Source organism: Macaca thibetana, chromosome 13, assembly GCF_024542745.1.
Source record: "Macaca thibetana thibetana isolate TM-01 chromosome 13, ASM2454274v1, whole genome shotgun sequence".
Classification (NCBI taxonomy): domain Eukaryota; kingdom Metazoa; phylum Chordata; class Mammalia; order Primates; family Cercopithecidae; genus Macaca; species Macaca thibetana.
The window spans coordinates 21,841,631-21,867,146 of record NC_065590.1 but is presented as its reverse complement, the minus strand read 5'-3'; the positions used below and the strand labels follow the sequence as shown (position 1 = coordinate 21,867,146).

General features: G+C 46.5%; 1 protein-coding gene across 2 annotated transcripts in view; it reads right to left on the bottom strand.

Annotated features, from left to right (window-relative positions):
* TRABD2A (TraB domain containing 2A) overlaps positions 1-25,516 on the bottom strand; it is a 57,391-nt gene that overhangs the window by 8,223 nt on the left and 23,652 nt on the right. For both annotated transcript variants that reach the window (XM_050754696.1, XM_050754697.1), the window contains exons 3-5: positions 12,231-12,377; positions 9,520-9,694; positions 2,114-2,204 (exon numbers count right to left, since the gene is read on the bottom strand). In XM_050754696.1, coding sequence (XP_050610653.1) covers positions 2,114-2,204; positions 9,520-9,694; positions 12,231-12,377 — 413 coding nt within the window. The remainder of the gene's footprint in view (positions 1-2,113; positions 2,205-9,519; positions 9,695-12,230; positions 12,378-25,516) is intronic.

Sequence of the window (25,516 nt, the reverse complement as noted above, 5' to 3'; positions counted from 1 at the left end):
CACACACACCACACACCAGACACACACCAGACACACACACACAAACATCACATACTCCACACACACTACACACCACACACACACACACACACTCCCCAGGTAGGGCCCTCTCCAGCACCCAAGGGACAGTGCGTTGAACCCCAGTCCAGTCAGCCCGGCAGGAAGAGCTGAGAAGGGACCAGAGACCAGTGAGGGAGGAAAGACCCACAGTCCTGCAGGGCACAGAGAACCCCTAAGGGCTGGCTCCTCCAGATCTGAAGGAGAACAGGAAAGAGAGAGGCAGTGAGCCTGCAGCAGAGCTGACTCAGGCAGGGGCGGGATCCTCCCGGTCAAGGGGAGGAGAGGAGGGCTCCTCAGACGGGGGAAGTAGTGTCAGTAAAGGTGGAGAGGCGGGGACAGGATGGAAGCTCTTCTGAAGCAAGCAGCAGATCCGTGCTGGAAGGATAGGGTCTGAGTGCCAAGACCTCCGCGTGAAGACAATGACCTTGAAAGAGAACAATATGAAACCACGGAGGGTTTGAATATGGGACACTGGAAAGATTAGTCCCACGGGAGGATGAAGAGTGAACCAGAGGGAGAAGGGCCTGGAATGGGGCGGTGGCCATGGCAATGGAGAAGGACAAATCCCAGCGAGTCTTTACTGGAGGAAGACAAAAGCCTGGTGGAGGAGGGAAATGAGCAGTCTCATGTCAGCCCTTCCATAAGCTAGAAGGTGCTCTGTGAAGGGCGGTCAGTACTGACATACTGAATACAGGGCATGAAGACAGGTGGGGATAAGAGAAGTCCAGGATGTATCCAGGATTTCCCGCTTGGAGGGAGACTGGAAAAATTATGGCTCCTGCCATGCAGGAGCCTCTGGGGTGAGGGGGAACAAGGAGACAAGGTGCGGTGAAGGGGGGCCTTCTGAGGAGAAAGAGGGCAGCTGGAGATGGGCGGCCTTCGGGCAGACACAACTGCTGGATCCTCTGTCAGGGGATGAGCGTTTGCATCCTGGAGCGCTCTCGCTACAGCGGAGACCTCTGCCAGGAGAGGGGGGCTGCTGACCGTGGATCGGGAGGGAGTGGGGCCAGAGGAATGGAGGGGATATTAGGGGCTGATGGGTGCCCCCCACATTCACATGTTGAAGCTCCAATCCCCAGTACCTCAGAATGTGACCATTTGGAGTTAAGGCCTTTAAAGAGGTGATTCAGTTAAAATGAGGGCCCTAGTCCAATGAGACCAGTGTCCTTACTAGAAGAGAGGCCAGGGATGCTCGCTTACGGGAAAAAATGCCACGTGCCAGCAGGAAGAGAAGACGGCCATCTACAAGTCAAGCAAAGGGGTCCCAAGAGAAACCAGTCCCGTTGACACCTTGAGCTGGGACTTCCAGCCTCCAGAACTGTGAGAAATGCATTTCTGTTGATTAAATCACTCAGTCTGTGGTGGTTGCTATGACAGCCCAAGCAGACTACTACAGGGGAAGGGGAAGGACACCTGGGGCCCACCAGGATGGATGACCAGTTGGGAGGCCAGTGGGTGCACAGCATTGCTGAGGGCCCCCTGAGTTCTTTACAGAAGGGTCTGCAGGGGCACAGGGCAGTTTGGCAAAAAAAAAAAAAAAAGAGAGAGAGACAAAAAAAACCTAGGGAGGAGGAAACAGCTCAGAGAAAGAGAAGGGACTTTCTCCTGCCCCCGAGAGGGATCAGACATGCACTCCCTTCACCCCAACCCCTCTGGTGTATTTACCACTGTCATGGCCCGACTCTGCCTCCCGAAAACTTCCAAAACGCCTAGGGCAAAGGACACTGGACATTAAGCCTAATTACTCCTCCTTTCCCCACCCTTCGACCCCTAGGCAAATTTCCCTTCACCTTCCCCTGCTCCCCAAACGCCACTGAGAAAAAGGCCAGGCCTCTGCAGTCCAAAGTGTCCACCCTGCCAACCACATCTGGCACAGCCCCAGCCACACAAAGCCAGCTGAGCTGGTGCCAAATGTCCATGTAAGGTCAAGTGCGGGGGAAATGACCAGGCAGGGGTTCTCTGGAGTTCCTCAGGATAGCAGCCCACCCTGGTGCCCAGGCAGCCCCATGAGGGTCTCAGCTCCCCAGCCAAGATAGAAGCACAGGGCGGTTACTTGTGGATGGGTCGTCCAGCAGGGGCGTGTTCTACCTCATAGCCTTCACGCCGCAAAACATCCAGCACTGTGTTGTTGCCCATGAAATGACCTGCAGTGAGAAAAACAGTCTGAAATGCTGCAGCTCCCCGGACCACCAATCATACTTCCCAAACACACACCCTAGAACCAAGAAATTACCCTGCCTAGCCCCCTGCCTATCTGTCCAGCACAGTACAGTTCCACAGAGCTTCTGGAATCAGGCCTGCCAACAGTCCTGCAAGGCAGGCAGGGCAGCATCAGTAGCATTTCAGAGACGATGACACTGAAGATCAGAACAATGCAGCGAGTTACCTGAAGTCACACAGCTAAGGGGAGAGCCTGGACATCAAACTGCAACCTGGTAAGACCTCCCAGAAGAGGTGATATGTGAGCAGGATCCTGAAAGGTGAGGACACTGGTCTGGAGAAAATACAAGAATTCAGGCTGGGCACAGTGGCTCACACCTATAATCCCAGCACTTTGGGAGGCCGAGGCGGGTGGATCACCTGAAGTCAGGAGTTCAAGACCCACCTGGCCAACATGGTGAAACCCCATCTCTACTAAAAATACAAAAATTAGCCAGGCATGGTGGCGGGTGCCTGTAATCCCAGCTACTCAAGAGGCTGAGGCAGGAGAATCGCTTGAACCCGGGAGGCGGAGGTTGCAGTGAGCCGAGATTGCACCACTGCATTCCAGCCTGGATGACAGAGCAAGACTCTGTCTCAATTTTAAAAAAGGGGGGGGGGGGGGCAGGGGAGAATTCCCAACTACAGGATGAAATGCAAATGTGCTCTCTGAGAAAACAGGGAGGCTGGTGGGACCGAAGGAATAGCTACTTCCCAATCACCACTTTCTAGAAAAAGTAAAGGCAACCTAATCTAAGATCTATCCTTCTTGGAGGTTTCTGCATAGGACGAACCCACTATGGTCTCAGGAGTCACAACCAGGGAACCCTGGGAGCCTGTGGCAGTACAGCAAATAGGCCCCAAGAAGGAAGCAGAAGGCGCATGGTTCCTGCTTTCATTTTCACCCTCATGCATCAAAGGTGGGGTTCATGGGTCAGCAGAGGCTCAGAAAGGGAAGTGTGGCAAAACCATTCCCTCCCATCCTCCCCTCTCCTCCCCGCAGCCTAGACCAGCCTAGACAGCGGCCAGTGCAGGGGTGACAGCTGTAACCTAGAAATGTGGGGTAGGAGAGGAGGCCACTGGAGAAGTAACCCTGGCAAACAGGAGCCAAAAATCAGCATGAGCTGATTTAAGATCGACACCTAAATAAGAAAAAAAGTCGTGTCTTGCACCACTCATCCTAGGTTGTTCATTTGCAAATAAGGAACTGGCAATTTAGAACAAGTGATTATTGTTTCCACTTAGCACTTCCGACTTCAATTTTTCTTCTACTGCAAAGGTGATTTCCATTTGTAATCTTCGCATTTTATATCCACATCCCCATGACAAAAGTTGCTGCTTGATTTTAAAACTCCAGTACTTTCTGTTTTCAGATATCCTCATTTTGCAATTAAAAGTTCGCTAACCACACAGCTTTTAAGTTTTAAAAGCACACAGTAATGTGTTTGGGAGCAATTTCTGTAGTTTCCTCTGCTCAACTTAGCCTTCAGAAGGCCCAGAGAGAAAGCGGCTACAGAAAGGTAACTTTGCCCTAGAAGGAGCCGGTGCTAGATGGGGGTCACAGCCCCTGGGCACTCCCGACGCCCCCATCTAGCACTGCATCAGTATCACAAATCGAGCCCTGAGTAATGGGAAAGCTCAGGTGTTGGTGTTGCCTGTGCCACCTGCCTGGCACAACCCCCACCATGAGGGCCCACCCACCGAACTGCTCAGACCAAGCTATGCTCCAGCCTCCCACCAGCCCAGAACTCAGTCGACCTTTCCCCTCTCCCCAGCACCCCATTACCCCTGCACTGGACATAGGGGAAGCTTTTGGGAGCTCACCTAAGTCTGGCAGGAGTGGAAAGCAAAAACCCACACTCCAGCACCTGGGCACCTTCCATCCACGCAGACCCAGGGTGGTGCACTGGGACACCACCACTGGCTCTGTTTCCTAACTTTCTCATCTGGCGCCTGCATCACTGTTATGGTGCCTCAAGAGTGAGGCCCAGGCTAATAGCTTTGTTACAGGAAGCCATTTGTTGAGACAGTAGAAATGTGCACATGACATGAAACACACGACTTACAGAAGAAGAAAACTGCCACATACTCACAGGCACTGCTGAGGGCACAAACTGCAATTTGTTTTGTGGCAGAACTTTTCAATGAGCATGATGTGGGACCCAAACCCCTCATATGTCTATAAGTTTTATTAATATTTGAATATAATTCATATAACATAAAATTCATTCTTTTAAAGTATGCCATTCGTTGGTTTTTTTGCATATTCAGAAAGTTGTGCAAGCACGACCACTATCTAATTTTAAAACATTTTCAACCTTCTGACCCCAGCCCCTGGCACCTACTAATCTATGAATACTTTCTGTCTCTATAGATTTGCCTGTTCTGGACATTTCATATAAATATAATCATATGATTTTATGACTGGCTGTTTTCACTTAGCATAATGTTTTCAAAGTTCATCCATGTAGTACCATATATCAGTACCTCTTTCCTTTTTATGGCCAAATAATATTCCATTGTGTATATATATATATCACCTTTTATTTATCCGTGTCAGTTGATGGACAGTTGGTTTGGTTCCACTTTTTGGCTATTATAAATAATGCTGCCATGAACATCTGTGTACAAATTTTTGTGTGGATATATGTTTTCAATTCTTCTAGGCATATATCTGGAAGTTGAAATGCTGGATCAAATGGTAGCCCCATGTTTAATTTTGAAAAACTGCTAAACAGTTTTCCAAAATGGCTACACCATTTTACATTCCCAGTAGCAATGTATGAGGGTGCCAGTTTCTCCATGTCTTCACCAAAACCTTTTACTATCCATCTTTTTTATTATAACCGAGTATGAAATGGTGTCTTCACTTTAGCATCACATCAGTAGGGCTCCAGTAAAATAATAGTGGATTACAGGTGAAAATGCAGCAAGACTCAGACTCTATTTAAGAAACGTTCTTAAGAAAACACAAAGACAAAAAAACTAGAGGAAAAACTAGAGGACACTAGATGAAACTGAAGCCTCTGGGATTCAGAGGTACATCAAACATGCCTTAGTCTGTGTTGCCATTACAAAATACCACAGACTGGGTCATTTATAAATAATAGAAATTTATTTATCACAGTTCTAGAGGCTGGGAAGTCCAAAATCTAGGCATAGGCATTCAGTGCCCGGTGAGAGCCTTTTTGTTTTTTAAATACCAAGAGTCTTACTCTGTCACACAGGCTGGAGTGCAGTGGCATGTTCATAGCTCACTTCAGCCTCACCCTCCAGGGCTCAAGTGATCCTCTCACCTCAGCTTCCCAAGTAGCTGGGACTACAGGCAAACTATGCCTAGCTAAATTTTTATTTAATTTTTGTAGTGAGGTCTCGCTATGTTGACCAGGCTGGTCTCAAACTCCTGAGCTCAAGTGATCTTCCTGCCGTGGCCTCCCAAGGTGCTGGGATTACAGGCATGCACCACCATGCCCAGATGAGGGCCTTCTTCCTGAGTCTTCACATGGCAGGAGGGGCTAATGCTAGATCTTCACATGGTGGAAGGCACAAGGGCAAAAAAAGAGCCTACGCTACTTTCCTCCAGTCCTTTTAAAAGCATGAATCCACTCATGAATGTGAAGCCTTCATGTCTTAATCACTTCCCAAAGGCCCCACCTCTTAATACTATGACAATAATAATTAAGTTTCAACACACAAGTTTTTAGGAACATTCAGACCACAGCAAAACATTAAACAGCCCAACTCTGAGAAAGATTAACATAAACCCTCACACTAAAAACATATTTCCCTTACTTCTCATTGCCAGATACATCATATCCAGCTTTCAATTAAAAATTACAAGGCACGCTGGGAGGCAAGAAAAATTACAATCTGAAGAAACAATGAAAGCATCAGACCCAGACTCAGACATGACAGAGATTCTGGAATTATCAGATAGGGAATATAGTTGAACTGAAGAGCATCATCAATCAAATTGATCTAATTGACATTTAAAGAAGACTTTATCCAACAGCAGCAGAATACAAATTCTGTTCAGCTCACATGCAACATATTTCTCCTTCATTTTTGAGTTTTGCTGGATGTGGAAATGTTTGTTGACAGTCTTTTATTTCAGCATTTTGAGTATGTGCCCCAGAGCCTTCTGGCTTGCGTGGCTTCTGATGAGAAATCTGCTGTTAATCCTATTGGGGATCCTTTGTCTGCCTTGCTCTCACTGCTTTCAAGATTCTCTGTCTTTGGCTTTTGACAGTTTGGCTATGATATGCCTTGGTGTGAAACGTTTTGATTTTATATAACTTATAGTTCATTGATTGAATGTGCAGAGTAATATTTTTCATCAAATTTGAGACATTTTCGAGCAATTTTAAATTCAAATATTCTTTTTATTTCTTTTTTTTTTCTCTCCTGTCTTCTGAGACTCTCATTAGGTGTACATTGGCACACTTGAGGGTGTCTCACAGGTATCTGAAGATCTATTCATTTTTCTTCATTCCTTTTCCTTTCTCTTTCTCATACTGAATCATCTCAATCAATCTATCTTCATGTATATTAATTCTTCTTCTGCCAGTTCAAATCTACTGTTCAGCCCCCCCTAGTGAATTTTTCATTTCAGTTCCTGTACTTTCAATCCAGAATTTCTATTTGGTTCTTTTAAAATAATTTTTATATTTTTATTGATATTCTGTATTTGGTGAGATTTGTTCTCAAACTTTCCTTTAATTCTTTAGACGTGGTTTATTTTAGGGTTTTTTGTTTTTTATTTTTTGCTTTTTGTTTTTTGTTTTTTGTTTTGGAGATGGAGTTTCACTCTTGTGGCCCAGGCTGGAGTGCAGTGGCGTGATCTCAGCTCACTGTAACCTCTGCCTCCCAGGTTCAAGCAATTCTCCTGCTTCAGCCTCCCAAGTAGCTGGGATTATAGGTGCGCACCACAACGCCTGGCTAGTTTTTGTATTGTTAGTAGAGATAGGGTTTTGCCATATTGGTCAGGCTGGTCTCAAACTCCTGCCCTCAAGTGATCCATCTGCTTCAGCCTCCCAAAGTGCTGGAATTATAGGCACAAACCACCACACCCGGCCTCTTTTAGTTTTTGAACATATTCATAATAACTAGTGTTAAAGTCTTTTTCTAGTAAGTCCAAGATACTAACTTCCTCAAGGACAGCTTCTATTGGTTGCTTGTTTTTCCCTGGGCCATACTTTCTAGTTTTCTCTGTGTTTTATAATTGTTTTTTATTGAAAACTAGACATTTAAATAACATAACATACCAACTCTGGAAATCATTTTCTCCTGTCCCCTCTTCCTAGGTGCATTGTTGTTGCTGTTTGTTCAGTGATTTTCTAGGACTAAGTCTCTAAAGTCTGTATTCTTTGTTGTGTGTGATCACTGAAGGATCTGCTCAGTTAGCTTAGTGGCTGGCTAATGACTGAACAGAGATTTCCTTAAATTCCTTGAACTGGTAAGTTTCCCAACCTTTGCAGAGGGGCTGTGTGAGTTTGGGGGCATGTCTTTGATGCTTCAGCAGGCAATTTATGACCCTGCCTTAGCTTTCACACCCTGCTTACACAAAGCCTCAAGATCAGCCAGAAGTGAGAGAGATTAGGACCTTCTCAAGTCCTTCCTGGGCATGTGCACTGCCCTTCTCATGCATGTGACTTTCTTTTTTTTTTTTTTTTTTTTTTTTTTGAGACGGAGTCTTGCTCTGTCGCCCAGGCTGGAGTGCAGTGGCCAGATCTCAGCTCACTGCAAGCTCTGCCTCCCAGGCTTACGCCATTCTCCTGCCTCACCCTCTGGAGTAGCTGGGACTACAGGCGCCCGCCACCTCGCCTGGCTAGTTTTTTTGTATTTTTTAGTAGAGACGGGGTTTCACCGGGTTAGCCAGGATGGTTTGGATCTCCTGACTTCATGATCTGCCCATCTCGGCCTCCCAAAGTGCTGGGATTACAGGCTTGAGCCACCACGCCCGGCCTGCATGTGACTTTCTAGGAATATTTTAGAGCTTTTCAAAATCCCCTATGGTATTTTCCTTTTAAGTTTTTTGGGCAGCCTCTTGTAAGCTTCAATTAATATTGCTATTTCCAGCAACTATGATGTTAAACTGCTGCCACTGATTGTTTTCAACAAACACCGTAAGAATAGGGCTATTCACACAGAGCAAGCTCTGAGTCAGTTCAAATGAAGACAAGCTTGGGAATGGAAATTTCAGGGAGCTATTGGACATGTCAAATGGTGATGATTCTTAGAGGATGGAGCTTTGGAGGAACTTTGAACCCATTCTGTCCCCTCCAGTAACCATTAGGCAAATGGTTTTCACAGTTACTGTAGTTCAAGGCTCCTGATTTTCAAGACTACTGTGAAGCTGGGAAAAGGGAGATAAAAACAGAACAAGTTAAAATGCCACAAAGCCCACTGCTTCTATCAAAATTCATCCAGTTTTCTTAAATAAACACTTCTAGGATTGTTGCAAACCTTTAATTAATTTCCAGAGCTGTGGAAAATTTGATTTTGACTATTTTCTCCAGTGTTCTTATTGCTGTTATGGAAGAACAGGTTTTTGGAGGCCCTCACCCCGCCATTTCAGAGTTGCTTCTCTCCAACCCCCTATCTTACTGGTAAAAAAAACTGAGGGGCATGACTTGTTTAAGTTTATGAAGTTAGCAGAAAAATATGAGACAACAAAGCCCAGCCCAGCAAATGATCTTTCTGCATACTGTCCAGCCTCTGGCATTTTTATCCTCAATTCCTGAGGCTGCAAAGAATTCTGTGTCAGAGTCACTCCGGGGGTTAAAATTTATTTCAAGAAGCCCACAAAAGAAAATAATTGTCCTATTCTCTCTCCATGTATGTTGTTAACAGTCAGTAACAGCTGATGTGTCAGGCCTTGGACTTGGGAGGCTCATTGTCAGGTAGAAGAGTAAAGACAGATATATTTTTAGTGAAAGTTTACAAAGCGAAAAGTACCAGGAAGAAGTTGGGATTAAGTATGAAATTCAGAGGACAAAAATGCTTTCCCAGCTGGCTCATGTGTGGAGAGAGCTATGGGTGATGTCACATGCACCAGCTCATCCAGCAACATTTCAACCATGCTGGATGCTCCGTCCCCAGCTGGAGCCACTCTGCAACTGAAATAAGTCAAGGAAGGTGTCACTCCCTTCATCTTGCTTCATGACTAGCACAGGCCCTAAACGGGGGTTCACCTCAACATTCCCTTCTTGGGAGAAGCCTCAGATTTCAGAGGCTACTGAGAGGTAACCCACTACTCACCAGCTCCAAAGGCAAAGAAGAAGCCTTTGTCAGGGAACTCCTCCAAAAGGGCCTTCACCCGCTTCCCTATTCTCTCATTCCGCTTATAGATCAGCTCCCGGCGTAAGTAGCTGTCAATCTCCTGAGCAGTGATGAGCTCCTGAGGCGGTAGCGTGGCATTAATAAAATTGGGAACCTCCACCAAAATAAAGAGAAAAGAAAAGGGGCAACGGAGTTATTAACAAAGTTACTTCATTGGAGCATCAAATCCCCCAACTAGATGGTCAAGACGTTGTCAAGAGAAGAGTGACACCATTCTTGGAGTTTCCCGTCTGCTATGTTTCCAACTATATCATATTCCCTGTAACCAAAGTGAAAAAAATATTAAGTGAAATGCACTGAATGAACTCTTATGCTATTTACAATGTTAATAGCATAATAGTTAAATGGCTCTGTCTGATGCCATGTGTTTATTAAAAAAAAAAAAGACACTGTCTGCACAGCACATCCATAGTTTTAACTTGTGTGATTCACACATGCTTTTCTTATAAAAATAGTCTTATATAGTTACATATTTTAGATTCTATTACCAAAAACATGAAATTTGTATGAACACTTAAATGTTTTATAAATCCTCTACTTTACATTTTCATTATTTCTCCACTTCCTATTTCTCTCCCTTGCTTTCCCCAGTGTTCTTTGCCCATCTGGCAAATATTTCACTTGATGCTGGTATACATGTTAGCCAGTTTCAGTATTTTGGCTAATAACAGGATGCAATTGCATCAAAATTGTGACAATCAGCATGGTTCTTGCAGCACAGGAGCTACCGGTAAGGCTAGCCCTCTGTGTTTTCTCCCCACCCCCTCAGCTGTCTGGCGTCCCAAACCTCAGCCTCCCACTTCTCCCCCTGGGTGCATGCTGTCTCCTCCACCCAGGGACTTAACAATGTTACCCATTATCTTGGTCAGTATCTACCCTGCCTGCTGCTGCTGCTTCCAGTAGCCTCTCAAAAAGCTTTCCAAAGTCCTCAGACTCTGTAACATAGCATGAACTTCCATCTTATGGATAACAGATCTCCTTTCACTATTGCCTCGAAATTATATTCTCTCATTTTCACATCGACAGCCTTCATCTTCTACTCTGTCATCTTTTTTTTTAAATCATGTCATTTATGTAAGATTCCCTGACCATTTCCCAAAATCTCTTCTCTTCAGCAGAGCCCCCTCTCTACCAGCCTCTCTACAGAGGCAGCGTCAGACACACAGGGTGACCTCCCTCTGACATCCTGCTCCACCTTCTAAATTCCAAACATCACCCAAAGCCTGCACCACTCCCTCCTGGCCAGCCTAGCCCTCACTCACAGTGGCAGCACATTCCCTGACCTCCTGTAGGGGCCCTGTGGGCAGGACAGGTATGGGAAAGCCACAGGAGAGAAATGCATAAGACATCTGTATTATCTGCTCCACCAGCCTCACCATTTGCCCACGTAATGACCAAATCCTCCACCCACATTAACTTTTTTCTGCTGCTACAAATGTCAATTTCCCAATTGATCTTGACTTTTCTTCCCCTTTCCCTACCCCCAGCAAGTGTGCAGGTAAGATCTATCACCACCAACAACTCTATTTTTCCTTCTTCAATGTGTTTCTTGTTCTCCCTTTCCTCCTGCTTCACTTTATCTTGATTTGACCTCCTCTTCCTCTAGATTTTTGGAGATGCTCATTATGTCTTTTGAGGCTTCTGTCATTAATGAAATGTCACCTTTCTGGACTGATGCTGCACTCAGCCTCTACTGTCCTTCTCCCCATTGCTGCTATTCCTCCTTCAGCTCTCATGTTCACACGTCTCCTTATGACTGGGTCCCCAAATTTAACATAGACCTATACAGCATGACCCACACCCACGAGCTCCTATCTCCCTTCTCCAGTGTCCTCATGCATGCAGACACCAGTCCTAGGTGGGGGAAACAACACAATCCCCTACCTCAGAAGTTTAGCTGATTTTTGCCATTTGCATGTAGTCCTAGAGAGGAGGGGAAGGGACCATGGCTTGTCCCATTGGAAGCCTGTTGATAAAAGCATAACAAAGATCTGTCCCACTTCCCTCCTGGAAGGAGACCATGATCTTCTGAGGCCTGACCAGTTGCTTCCTTCCACTCAGTGGCCCACAGGTAAGGCTGAGCTGGACAAACACTCAATCCACCAGTTCAGCCACACTCATCCTGCAATACCACAGGATGCAATGATCCACTCCACGTCTGCAAATGCTAGCAGCCTTCCCAGCTCTGATGCCCCAATCCTGTAAGCATTCTGTGAATACATAGTTATATCCTGCTCACATGTTCCTAGAGGCCACTGAAACTGCAGTCAAAGTTCTGCTCCATCATTTTGCAAAAGTGTGACCTAAGTCAGCCAGGAGGTCATCAGACTCAGAACCCTTCCCTTCCTCAAGGCTTGTTCATGTGGCCCGCTGTTAAATCCTTTGAAGCTTCATCCTTTGGCTGGAATCCTGGAATTAGCCCTAATCAGTGCTCCTCTCTGTACTTACAAGGTTTGTAAGACTTTCATTAGCTGCAGTGCCTCATTCAATGACATCTAAATCTGCCCATTTTATTTCTAGAGCCCTCATGATCTCAATCCTTTGTACATAGGATGTACATGTCACCAGGTAATGTTTTTATTCCTATAATTAAGTGTGTACTGAGCTTAGCAGAGGGAAAGGGCACTCACCTGGGAGCTGTCATGGCTGAGGATGACGGAGCTGAGGTCCCCGCAGTTATAGTGTTTGATGAGATCCTCCGTCGTGTAGGGGATCTGAAGACTGCCCGCTCGCAGGCTCTCCTGCTGCAGGAGGGTCTGGTTCAAAGCAAAGATGACCTAAAAGAAAGGTCTCTTTTAAGTTCATTAACAAGGCAAGTATTTGCTGCCATCTTATTTCTTTTGTCCATGACTGGAAATACCCTCACCTCTCTGCTCATTATGTAAGGACATGGATAGTGCTACTTTAAAAAGGAACACAAATCCCTGGACAGCGTCCAAAGAAAAGGAGGTGAACAGTCCTTCCCAAATCAGCCCCAATCAGATGCACCTAGGGAACTGCCTTATGGAGGACACAGACAACCTGGAACTCTTCCATGAGTGTGACCAAGAGGTGAGGGAACCCAAGAGCTAGCTTGTGAGGAACAACTGAAGAAGCTAGGAGGTGGGGCAGAGAGAGGGCTGGGGACTCACAGACACGCCTACCAGTGAGTTCCAATTACATAAAGGACTGGGCAGGAACCAATGCATTATCCACATCTTTTCTAACCATCAGTGCGGCATGGCCAGCTAACAGCGTCATTAGATCCATGGGATATTAATGGGAGTTAATGTGAAAAAATGGGAAATGAAGGCTAAAGAAAATTAAATACCAGCCTGGCCAACATGGTGAAACCATGTCTCTACTAAAAATACAAAAATTAGCTGGGCATGGTGGCATGTGCCTATAGTCCCAGCTACTCAGGAGGCTAAGGCTGGAGAATCGTTTGAACCCGGGAGGCAGAGGTTGCAGTGAGCCGAAATTGTGCCGCTGCACTCCAGGCTGGACAACAGTAAGACTCTGTCTCGAAAAAAAAAAAAGAAAAGAAAATTAAACAGGTTTTAATTTTACAGAACTTCTCAGAGTCTTTGATATACTAACGTGCGATGTGGGTCTCCTTGATGGGGAACAGAGTATGTCAGGTTTCCCAAACATATTTGAGGCCCACAACATAAGAGGAAGCTTCGTTGGAACATCTTTTGGGAAAATCCAGATTCAAGATCCTGATGCCAGGAACCCTACCTCTCCAGCTCTGACCCAGCTCTCCAGTGCCCAGGAGAATTCATTTTACAAAGTAGGGAATTCTCCTGGGCACTGAAGAGCTGGGTCAGAAATGGGGAGGTAGGGTTCCTGCTATCAGGTGGGTAGTGGGGCTGGCCACCCACTACGAGGCTCCAGACAACACTGATGACCCTGTGAAATTTTCTCTCTCACTTTCCCCATGTATAGATGCAGCTCTATAGCCTCTGACAGCTCCCCTTTCTTGTGCTTCCCCAGTAATCAGCATACAGGATGCTGCCTTTGCTGGAATATCCCCTCACTCTTTGCTGTAATACAGACAGGCTTGGTCCATCTGTGTTGCAGCAAAGACTGACTATGAGGTCTTTAGCAAGAGGTTTCAGCTCTCCAGAGACAACCATTAGAGGTCTCAGGTCAGCAAATGACCCTACCCAGCCCCAACTCCCTTTCTCCTTTCACATGTTCTCATTCTGAGTAGCGAGGAGACAAGGCTTCCTGGTTTGCCTCCCATGGGCCAAGGTGGCACAGACCCACTGCGTGCCCCTTGTCTCAGTCCATTTGTGCTGCTACAACAAAATGCCTGAGACTGGGTAATTTATAAGGAACAGAAACGTATTTCTCACCATCCTGGAGGCTGGGAAGTCCGAGATCAAGGCACTGGCCTTTGGTCTGGTGAGGGCCTTCCTGCTGCATTTTCACATGGAAGAAGACAGAAGGGCAAGCTAACGGAATGGCTGCATGACACCTCTTTTATAAGGGCCTTAATCCCATAAAGGCCTTATAAAGAGGAGCCTTAATCCCATAAAGGCCCTTATCCTTATAAAGAGGAGCCCTCATGGCCTAATCACCTCCTAAAGGCCTCACCTCTTAATACCATCACACTAGCAACATCTGAATTTTGGAGGGGACACATTCAAACCACAGCATCCCTCCTTCCATATAGTTACCTCCTTCAGTTACTCTAATATTTCCTGTGCCTGTGATGCAACCTTAACCAAAGAAGGAGGCAGATCTCTCTTTGTAAAAGAATGGAAGGGAGTAAGGGATGATGAAAGGTATCATGAAAGTTCATTCTGTGTCAACTAATCAAGGACAGAATGAAGGCAAGTCACAGTACTAAATGATCCTAAAGTTCATTCATTCATCCCTTCTTCTATTCATTAATTCAGTCAATAAATAGTTATTATATGCCTACTGTTCCAAGCACTGAAGATACACTCATGAACAAGACAAAATCCTTGCCTTTAATGGAGCTTTCATTTTACCTGAAAAAGGGGGCGTTTTTCAAGAAAAATCTTGAAAAGAAGGGTGGAAAGGGTGTATCATAGAAGCTTCTGGGAGGAGGATGAAAGGCAGAGGCCCAAAGTTAAACTCGCTGATTTCAGGCTTGCCAGGACAGCACATACACAAGCAAATCAAAACCCTTGATCATCCCAGGGTCATTGCTTTGTATTTTGCCTGGAGAGGAGGGAGGTCACCTCGTGTCACCCAGCACTATGGTGAGGAGGCCATACTATAAACACTCTTCTTTTAAGGAAGTTTGAACAGTGGACTGTGCATCAGAGTTGGTGCTGAATCTTTCTTTTGTTGCTAAAAACCACAGAAATGTGCTTTTTAAATCTCTAGCACGATTTCCTGTAATCACCACATGCCTTTCCTTTCAGAGCTGCTGCAGTGATTCGAATAACAACCCAGGGGAAGCATGGCTTTCATGTGTGTTTATTTATACCCCAACTACTTCTGAAAGGCCTTAAGCTTCTCACAGATTAAAACCCAGCACAAGATAAGCCATCGACCTAAAAGATCAAGAGATGGCCGGGCGCGGTGGCTCAAGCCTGTAATCCCAGCACTTTGGGAGGCCGAGACGGGCGGATCACGAGGTCAGGAGATCGAGACCATCCTGGCTAACACGGTGAAACCCCGTCTCCACTAAAAATACAAAAAAAAAAAAAAAAAAAAAACTAGCCGGGCGAGGTGGCGGGCGCCTGTAGTCCCAGCTACTCCGGAGGCTGAGGCAGGAGAATGGCGTAAACCCGGGAGGCGGAGCTTGCAGTGAGCTGAGATCCGGCCACTGCACTCCAGCCCGGGCTACAGAGCAAGACTCCGTCTCAAAAAAAAAAAAAAAAAAAAAAAGATCAAGAGATACAGTGTCTCGAGAGACCAACTAAGTGATGAGGTAAAAAGGGCTGGATTTCCTTGGCTGAAAAGAGCAAGGATCCTGCACCACTGTACTCACCAGCAGGTGCTAAACACCAAACACAGTGGTCGCTGTGTGTCCAAAGAGACGCAGTCAATGAAAGTCAGAGGAAGGCTCCATGATGAGCCTCAAGGACAGCTCGGCCCGGGGTCATCAGACAAGGCAGCCCACCCCAAACCCCTCCTTCGCTGGCTTAGCTGAGATGTGGGGAAGTCTCTGCAGCACCGTTTATGTTAAGCAGGGGAAAGCCCTCACTGAAGCAGACTCCTTGGAGAAAGACCCAAGACGGATTCCTGAAGAAAAAGTCTCTGAGTGGGATCAAAGTGTCCTTACAGGGTTTCCTTGGAGCCAGAATACTCCCCTGATGACTCAAGGTGCCTGTTTGCACACTACCACCACAAACCAGGGAGGCAGGTCACTGCCATCCAGCCGTCCCACTCCAGAGGGTAGCCCTTTATCACCTGTGCTGCCCAGACCTGGCAGTCCATGCCTCAGGCTGCTCTGGAGTGAAGCTGGGTAGGGGCAGAGCCTTGCCAAAGGTGCCTCCCTTGGAGTGAACCTTTGTTCAGGCCATGGGTAGCCATCTGTGGAGCTAGAGGAGGTAACTCCCTCTCCAGTGAGGAACCAAGTCCAGGGCAGGATGGTGCTCCAAGGGAAGTCTCCATGGGGCACCACAGGAGCAATGCACAACCCTAAACTCACTCCCATTCGAACCACTGAGGCCCAGATATGGCATCCTCATAAACTACCGTGGCATCTCTGAAGGACCCCTCTCTGATAGGACAAATGACTGTCAGTCATCCTTACATAATTTACTTTCCTTGCTGTGCTTGGAGAACTCTGAACCAGTCTGACAAATTTGGGGTTTCAGGATGAGGCTTGTGGATAAGAGACTTGCTCACAAACTCCACAGTTAAGCTGACCCCAGGGCCTCTTCCAGGTGGGCCGTCCTGAATGGGGCATTGTCGCTGATCAAGTCACCTCACATGAATCAGCTGAACGCACCTGGGGCACAAGGACTGTTGTTCCTGGAGATCCAAAAAGGCCAGGTGCCATGAGCAGCATGCTCAGCCAGGAGCTGGGGACAGTGGCCAGGAGGGGAGAAGGGCAAAGGAGCAGGCACAAGGGTCCTGGATGGATCCACCCTGCTAGTGCCCACTGCCTCCCACTGTGTCTCCCTTTCTCCATTCAAATCCTTCCTTTACAGTTGCTGCTAACATTTTTCATGTGTTATGTTAGGCTCCTAGGGCTGCCATAACAAAATACCACAAAATGCATAGCTTAAACAACAGAATTGTATTGCCTCACCATCCTGGATGCTAGAGTATGCAACCAAGGTGTTGACGAGGTCATGCTTCCTCTGAAGAAGTTGGGAAAGGATCTATTCCAGGCCTCTCTCCTAGCTTCTGGTGGTTCCTTGGCTTGTGGCTACATAATTCCAATCTACATAGTGTTCTGCCCACATGTATATCTATCTCTGTGTCCAAATTTCCTTTTTTTATAAGAGCCGTCATTTTTGAGTAGGGCCCACCCTAATGACCTCGTCTTAACTTCCTCACCTGCAAAGACGCTGTTTCCAAATATGGTCACAATCTGAGATAACCTGGGATTGGGACCACAATGGAAGAATATGGGATGAAGACATAATTCAACCCATAACCCATGTAGATCTCAGCACTCCTTTTTTTCTAATAGTATGCATACGGTAAAAATTTTAAACAGTATAAAGAAATAGATCGCCTTCCAATCCCTGCTCCCCAATCACTCTTCCTAAAAGCAACCACTGCTGCCAACACATTGTATCTCTTTTCATGGATGCTCTCTACACATAAAAACAATAGATACATAGATAGATAGATAGATAGATAGATAGATAGATAGATAGATAGATAGATAGATAGATAATCTCCTCCACTTTCATTTTGCTGCTTTGGCCAATAAAAGTCAATCAAAGGCTTTAGTCAATAAAAGCCTTTCCATGAACAAATACTGAAAATATATTACATATATAATTTTTTTATATATTTTATATATATATGTGTGTGTGTGTGTGTGTGTGTGTGTGTGTGTGTATATATAGAGAGAGAGAGAGAGAAATAGATGGAGTCTTGCTCTATCACCTAGGCTGGAGTGCAATGGCACCGTCTCGGCTCACTGCAACCTCTGCCTCCCAGATTCAAGCGATTCTTGTGCCTCAGCCACCCGGGTAGCTAGGATTACAGGCACCTGCCACCATGCCCAGCTATTTTTGTAATTCTGTAGAGATGGAGTTTCGCCATATTAGCCAGACTGGTCTTGAACTCCTGACCTCAAGTGATCCACCCACCTCGGCCTCCCAAAATGCTGGGATTTCAGGTATAAACCATTGCCTGGTCCTGAAACTATATATTATAATGTAAGATAAAACAAGCAGGAAATAAAAAGCCCAAGTCTGGTGAATAGGCAGCCTTCACTGTTTCTGAAGGAAATGCAATCCCAGCTATCCTAGTCATAGGATAACATCAATGACTGAGGCAAATCACAGAAATGGAGAAGGAAAATTTCTGACTACAAAAAGGGACAAAATCAAGGTTCCCTGCAGTCTTTTAAGTGAAAAAGCAGTTTAGGTGCGAAGCCGCTTGCTGCAGACCCCCAGATGTATCCCCCACTGTCCCAACCCGAAGCTGTCCTGGGGCCTCTGCTCTGGGCTCAGGCTGCCCCTGGCTGACTTCAAGGGGAAACCCAAGCAGAATTCTACAGCTCAGTATTTCAGACAATCCTGTAAGGATTCAGGGCTCATTTCTGCCAGATCTCCGACCAGCCTCCTCTTCCAGACACCCAGATGTTTTGATTTTCCCTGAGACCTTCGAAGTCAGTATTTCCCAAACCACAGATTGCAACTCATTCTCCACCACTTCATTGTTGACATAAACCTCGGCATGCTCTACCCACCCATAGGCTTGCTTATTTCCCTTCGTCTTAGGCACCAGCCCACATCATGCACCCAGGGCTGCTCCGTGCTGAGTAATTGCTGCTTATAAACCAAGCCAAGCTTGTACGTCAGCTCTTCAGTACACCAGATTGTACACCAGATGGGCATCTTCTATAATCACAGCTATGCTCTCATGAATCTCCACCTACCTCCACCCCCAGGTGACTGCAATACACAGGCAAGGCTGGAAACCACACACAGGACTTGTCAGAGTTAGAGCCTCAAGAACCTGAAGAAATGAACACCAGACATGTCCAACTCTTGCAAATAAAAAAAATGCCTTAAAGAGATGCTGGTCTTGCTGCACTGCAATCAATTGCTGGCTCCAGTCACCAACAAGGTACCTGAATGCCAATTCCCTACACCATAGCTTGTAGAGCCTGACTTATACTCTCGCCAGGAGGGATGTGGGCTGTTGGGGTGTTGGCAGAATGGGCCGGCATGCTTCTGCAAGTCGTAGTGTTTTCTAAGGTTTTTCCATAGAAACATAAGCCTTTCTGTGGACTAGCCTAGAAATCACCCTTTAAAACATTATTTCGAAAGAAATTCACATTTTAAGTTTCCAAGTCCAGTTGGTGGACTTGGAAGATTTCCAAGGAGATTTCCTCTCTAATGCCTTACATATGGCTACCATCATGCCAAGCTACTCACACTGATGTACCTCCAATGGGTTCTCTTGAACAAAAAATTGCCGGGTAGCAAATGCCTTCACTTAGGTCCTTGTCACTCACTGTCAATCTTTTAACAGCACCTGGGGGAAAACCATGATCCCCTGGGAAAAAGAGGACAAAAGAAAGTGTGGTGGAATATTAGAACTCTGAGCATCCAGGAGAGGGACAGCAAAGTACTCAAAGCTGTTAGCAGGATGGATTTACAATTACAATAATCATCACAATAATAATAATGGTATTCCTCACCGCTCCTCCACCCCCACAGAGTCAGCCTGTCCTCTGGGAGGTTGAGCTGCACTTGGGGAAGAAGATGGTAGTGGCCCTACCCTGACAGGGTAGCTCTTGGGTTGGAGAGGGGCCGAGAACCAATGGGTGTGTGACAGCACCCAGTCACAGAGCGCGGTAGAGGATAAATGCGGATACTCAGTAGGAGTTTGGGGTCAAGGTGGAGGCCCCAGAGACAGATGAGCTATCTCAGTCACTCCCTTGCCCTAGAACTATAGTTTGCCCCTCCCCCCATCAAAAAACAGGTGGCTCCATGAGTGGTGAACCTGTGTTACCATACTACCGGCTCCCAGTGGCCAAGCAGTAGGCTCAACCCCTCCATGGGGAGCCTTCGGCAACAATGATCCAAGGGAGGAGAGTGTTTGAGAGCAACATTATCCTGATTAGCAAAAGATAAGTGATGAATGTGCAGAACTGCATCCAAATGGTAACAGTGGCCATGGCTTCCACCAGCCCCTTTCTCCACCACCTAACATCATGCTGCTGGCCTGACCAGCCACAGGCTGTGAATAGCCTCCTGGGTGTGGCTAGACCATTAGGGGAATAAGCCAGAGACCTCCAAGACCTTAGTACTAACCAGGCTACTTCCCTAGAAGTCTATAAAGATTTCTGTCCTAGACTATAAGAAACAGTAGCTATGCTTAAAGCTTGCTACTCGCCATTCTTGCTACCTGCAAAGGTGTCCGCTTCAGATACACAGAAAGGTCTTATTTATTGAGAAAAAGCCTTTATCATTTGAGGTCACCAGTGGAGGGTCCCAGTAGAATCCAGGCCATCCCAACTAGGGATACAATGGACGTCTGTGTCTATGGCAGAGGACAAGCACAGCCCAGTCTAAGTCTCGGCAAACACTCAAGGAGATGGGCTCAGGGTCATACACAGCTGTTGTTCTCTGAGGCTCACCTGAAAGAGGCATTGCATTTGGAAGGACCCAGAAACAAATGAGCCACCAGTGGGTGATGTCACCTTGGAGAGAGTTCCAATGCTTTCGTAGAGTGTACCAGGAGGCTGAATTTACGACCTTAGATGTCAGCTGTTCTAATCTCATACCCAGTGTTTAATCTCCTCTGTAGCATCCCGACCATCCAAGCTCTTCTTTTTGAACACTTGCCATCTCAAGTCACTCACTTGTAAAATGTCTTGTAAGACATTTTTAATTATTAGAAAGTCCTTTCTTTTTGAGTTCCCTGTCCATGACTGCCATGCACTCATTTGCATATGTCAGTACATTGTGTGTTTGCACACATGCATAATTTGTTAATAGTAGCTGTCAAAATGGAAAATGTGCATGTCCTACTACTAGGAATCTCTCCCCCATAGAAATACCAGCACAAGTATGTAATATACACATGTACAAGGAGGTTCCCTGGGGAACTGTAATTGTGCTCTGCTGGCACTGGGGCTGTTCAGTCAAAATTGAAATGACCATAAATGTGATTCTTACATCAAATAGAAGATTGGATTTGATGACCTCAAATGTAATTACACTTATAAACCCTTAATTTGCTCCATCTCAAGAAGCAATGTGATCAGAGCTCTCTGGTCTCCATCCTGACCTCTCTGCCTTGCTTGATTCTCCTCCCCTTGGCAAAGGCCATGGAGCTCCATAGAGAAGGGGGTCAGGATCAGGTTGGCATCAGGAGGCTCCACATGGTCCCTGAGATGTCTGAGACATCTCCTCTGGTTATGTTGCGGGGAGGGACACCAACGTAACCTCCACACACAAACTCTAATCACAGAACGGCCAGTATAGCTACCCCAGCACATACTCTTTTACAGTCATAAACCTATGAAGCCTGGCAAAGGACAACAACAGGGGTGGCAGCACAGGTAGACAAAGGCACTGAAGCAGGCTCTCTTAATGTAGCAGCAACCAAGTCTGCAGACCCAGGACAGACCAATGCAGCAAGGACAGGAGTAGCCACCAAGGGTCCAGGAAGAAGCACAGCCAGCATGAGCATGCAGTGGGGGATGGTTGCCAGAATGACCATGGGGTTAGGGGAGGGATGCCAGCATGACCATGGGTTTGGGGAAGGAGTTGCCAGAATGGCCACAGAGTTGAGGAAGGGTGGCCAAAATGACCATGGGCTGGGGGGAGGGGTTGCCAGAATGAGCATGGGGTGGGAGGAGGGGTGGCCAGAATGACCATGGGGTTGTAGGGGAGGGGTTGCCAGAATGACCATGAGGTGGCCGGAGTTGCTGGCTTGGCTATCAGAAGCAGGGCCAATGTGTCCTCAGGGGCTGTTGGCAGGGTGGAGGAGGGTGTTGCAGCTTGTACTTGGAGGTGCTTCCAGCACCTCAGCAGGAGCCACCAGCCTTTCCCCAGAGGGCAGCAGGAATGTGACAACTGCAAAGATGACCCACATGCCCAATGTAGAAGCAGCCAAAGGCCCAGTGATGAGACCTTCATCTCCACTGTGCAGAGTGAAAGCTCCCTGAGTGAATGAGATGGAAGCCAGAGCCTCCTAGGCCAACGGCAAGCCCAGAAGGAAATAAGGAAAAAGAAGAATAGATCTCCCAATAGGCGAAGTTCTCCATTAGCCCAGGAGGGTAAAGGTCACTGCAGGACACAGAAGATAGGTCAATCTGAAAATCGTCTCCTTAGCCATCTGTGGAACCACTAGAGAAGGCAAAAGAAGGTATTGTGGGTTAAATTTTTCCCCCCACCCAAAAGATATATTCATCCTAACCCCCAGGACCTATGAATGTGAACTTATTTGGAAACAAGGTCTTGCAGATATATTTAAGTTAAGATAATTAGGGTGGGTCCTAATCTCATATGACTGTGTCCTTATAAGAAAGGGAAAATTTAGATACAGAAAACAGGCACCCACAAGGAGAAGAACATGCAGAAACACCCACTGAGAACACCTAGGTGACGCCAGAGGCAGTGTGTTAGTCCATTCTCACGCTGCTAATAAAGACATACCTGAGACTGGGTAATTTATAAAGGAGGAAGGTTTAATTGACTCACGGTTTTGCAGGGCTGGGGAGGCCTCAGGAAACTTAACAACCATGGCAGAAGAGGAAGCAAACATGTCCTTCGTCACATGGCGGCAGGAAGAAGTGCCAAGCAATAGCTGGGAAAGCCCCTTATAAAACTATCAGATCTCGTGAGAACTCACTATCAGGAGAACAGCATGGAGGTAACCACGCCCATGATTCAATTACCTCCCACCTGGTCCCTCCCATGACACACGGGGATTATGGAGACTGTAGTTCAATATAAGATTTGGGCAGGGACACAGCCAAACCATATCAGGTGGAGACTGGAGTGAGGCTCCTACAAGACAAGAAACACCAAGGACAGGTGTCAACCACCAGAAGCTGAAAGGGGGGATTCTCTTCTAGGTCCTTCAGAGAGAACACTGCCTGGCCAATACCTCAATTTAAGATTTCCAGCCTTGCTGGATGCAGTGGCTCATGCCTGTAATCCCAGCACTTTGGAAGACCAAGGCACACAAGGTCAGGAGTTCAAGACCAGCCTGGCCAATATGGTGAAACCCCGTCTCTACTAAAAATACAAAAATTAGCTAGGCGTGGTGGCATGCACCTGTGGTCCCAGCTACTCAAGAGGCTGAGACAGAAGAATCGCTTGAACCAGGGAGGCAGAGGTTGCAGTGAGCCAAGATCGCCCCACTGCACTCCAGCCTGGGCACAGAGCAAGACTCCATCTCAAAAAATATTTATTTATTTATTTATTTTTCATATGTTATATATAAGTATATATTACCTATATTTGAAAAAATAATACAATTTTAAAAAACAAAAATACAGTATAACAACTATTTACACTGCATTTACATTGTATTATGTATTGTAAGTAATGTAGGGATGACACTATTTAGGAGGGTGTGTGTAGGTTATATCGAAATGCAACTTGCCATTTTATAGCAGGAACTTGAGCATCCTTGAATTTTGGTATCCAAATGGGTCTTGGAACCAATCCCCCATGGATACTGAGGGGACAACTGTACAGGCTAGATACGAGTAAGCCCAACCACTTACAGTGGTAGGAGCAAAAGCAACAGCAAACTTACCAAAACATTATGCACTGGGCACTTTACAAAGGTTCTCTGTTTATTCTTCACTACAAACTGACAATGTTTGTTTCATCATACCCCTTTTACAAATAAGAAAACAGACTCAGAAATGTTCAATATCTCACCCAACATCACAATACTAGGAAATGGGGGAGCCGGGATTCAAAAGCAGATCCACAGTCTCCAAAGTTCATACTCTTTCCGCTGAGAGACTGCACAAAAAACAGGGCAATAGGCAGCAAGACTAGCCTTGGTGCCTCCCGGACCTCTAAAGCCAACCTCTCCTCAGGCAAGACCTACCTGACTGCCCAGACCCATGCAACTCTAAGGCAAGAAGAGGCAATACGCCTACTTCTCCTGAATGCCCTGTCCTGGTTATGACAGCACCACCAGGTAAGATGCACAGACAGCCTCAAATTCACCCTTCCTGTCCTGTTAACTAATGCCCCTTGCCCCCCGAGATCACAGTGTCAGGTCAACTTCCAACTCTGGGGAAAAGCTCCACAAAACCATCCTCTGATTACAGACCTCTCTCTCCTACTGGGTGTACCAAAGGTGTCAAATTGTAGCAGGACGAGCGGCAGACAAAACTCCTCAGACACCGAGTTAAAGAAGGAAGGGGTTTATTCAGCCGGGGGCATAGGCAAGACTTCTGTCTCAAGAGCCGAGCTCTCCGAGTGAGCAATTCCTGTCCCTTTTAAGGGCTCACAACCCTAAGGGGGTGTGTGTGAGAGGGTCGTGATTGATTGAGCAAGCAGGGGGTACGTGACTGGGGGCTGCATGCACCAGTAATTAGATGGGAACAAAACAAGATAGGGATTTTCACAGTGCATTTCTATACAATGTCTATAATCTATAGATAACAGAACTGATTAGGTCAGGGGTCCATCTTTAACTACCAGGCCCAGGGTGCGGCGCCGGGCTGTCTGCCTGTGGATTTCATTTCTGCCTTTTAGTTTTTACTTCTTCTTTCTTTGGAGGCAGAAATTGGGCATAAGATGATATGAGGGATGGTCTCCTCCCTTAAAATCACTGTGCCCTTCCTCTGCCAACCCCTAACCAAACCACAGCTTCTGAAGGGACAGCCCTGCATAGGACATGATTCCACGTGCCCCTCACTCCCCAAGCCATGCCAGTTATACCTGAGTGGATACCTGACTCGATGATATGGCACTGGCTGAATCATCAGCTTCACATTCAAAGAGTACATCTACCCCACAGAATGGACTTAAAAACTGTCCACAGCAGAAAACACTCATCTCTCTAGGCCAAATACCAATTGCCTCATTTCAAATCTCTTTTAATTTGCATTCGTTTAGATTGCAAGAAGGGCAAGAGACAAGAGACCACAAGAAAAGAACTATTGGAAATATTACAACAAAGATAAAACACCCCTGATATGGCATTTCCTACAGTACAAAAACTAAAGGGATTTAATTTTCCCCTTAGAAGACACAGTAAGTAAGATACACAGATTGCTACTTTCACATTAGTGCTTGCCGTACATTATACTCTCTTTTTTAAAAAAATGATTATCAGTCTGACCATAATCATGGCTTATCATCAGCTGAATCCCCTTCTCCCTCCCTCCAATGACACATATTCACCCCACCTGCACTGCCCTCTGAATGTTGCGCTCACTGGAGAATACTTTACAGGCTTATCACCAGACAGTTTACTTCAGGGTTCAAATTCCACCTTCCTTGCCTCTTAGCCCCCATGTCCCCCTTTCCACTCTCCCCTTGCCTCCCCACAGCCCTTCTTCTCTCTCCCTTTCTTTCTGGGCTGTGGAAAGAATCGATTAAGCTCCTGTCCACATTTGCAGCAGGCCTTTTTCTCTTTCCTGAGACTTCTTCAGCTGTGGGGAGACCCAGGTCCCAGTTGGGGCATTGTTGAGTTAGCCCAGGGGCTGAGGGGGTGGGTGAGGGGGTTCGAGTCCGGCAGATGCCTTTTTTGTCAAAAACAAAGGCCCCCCAGCGAGCCTCTCCTCTTTCCAGCACTTTCATCCCCCTCAGATCAAAGACCTGCTCTG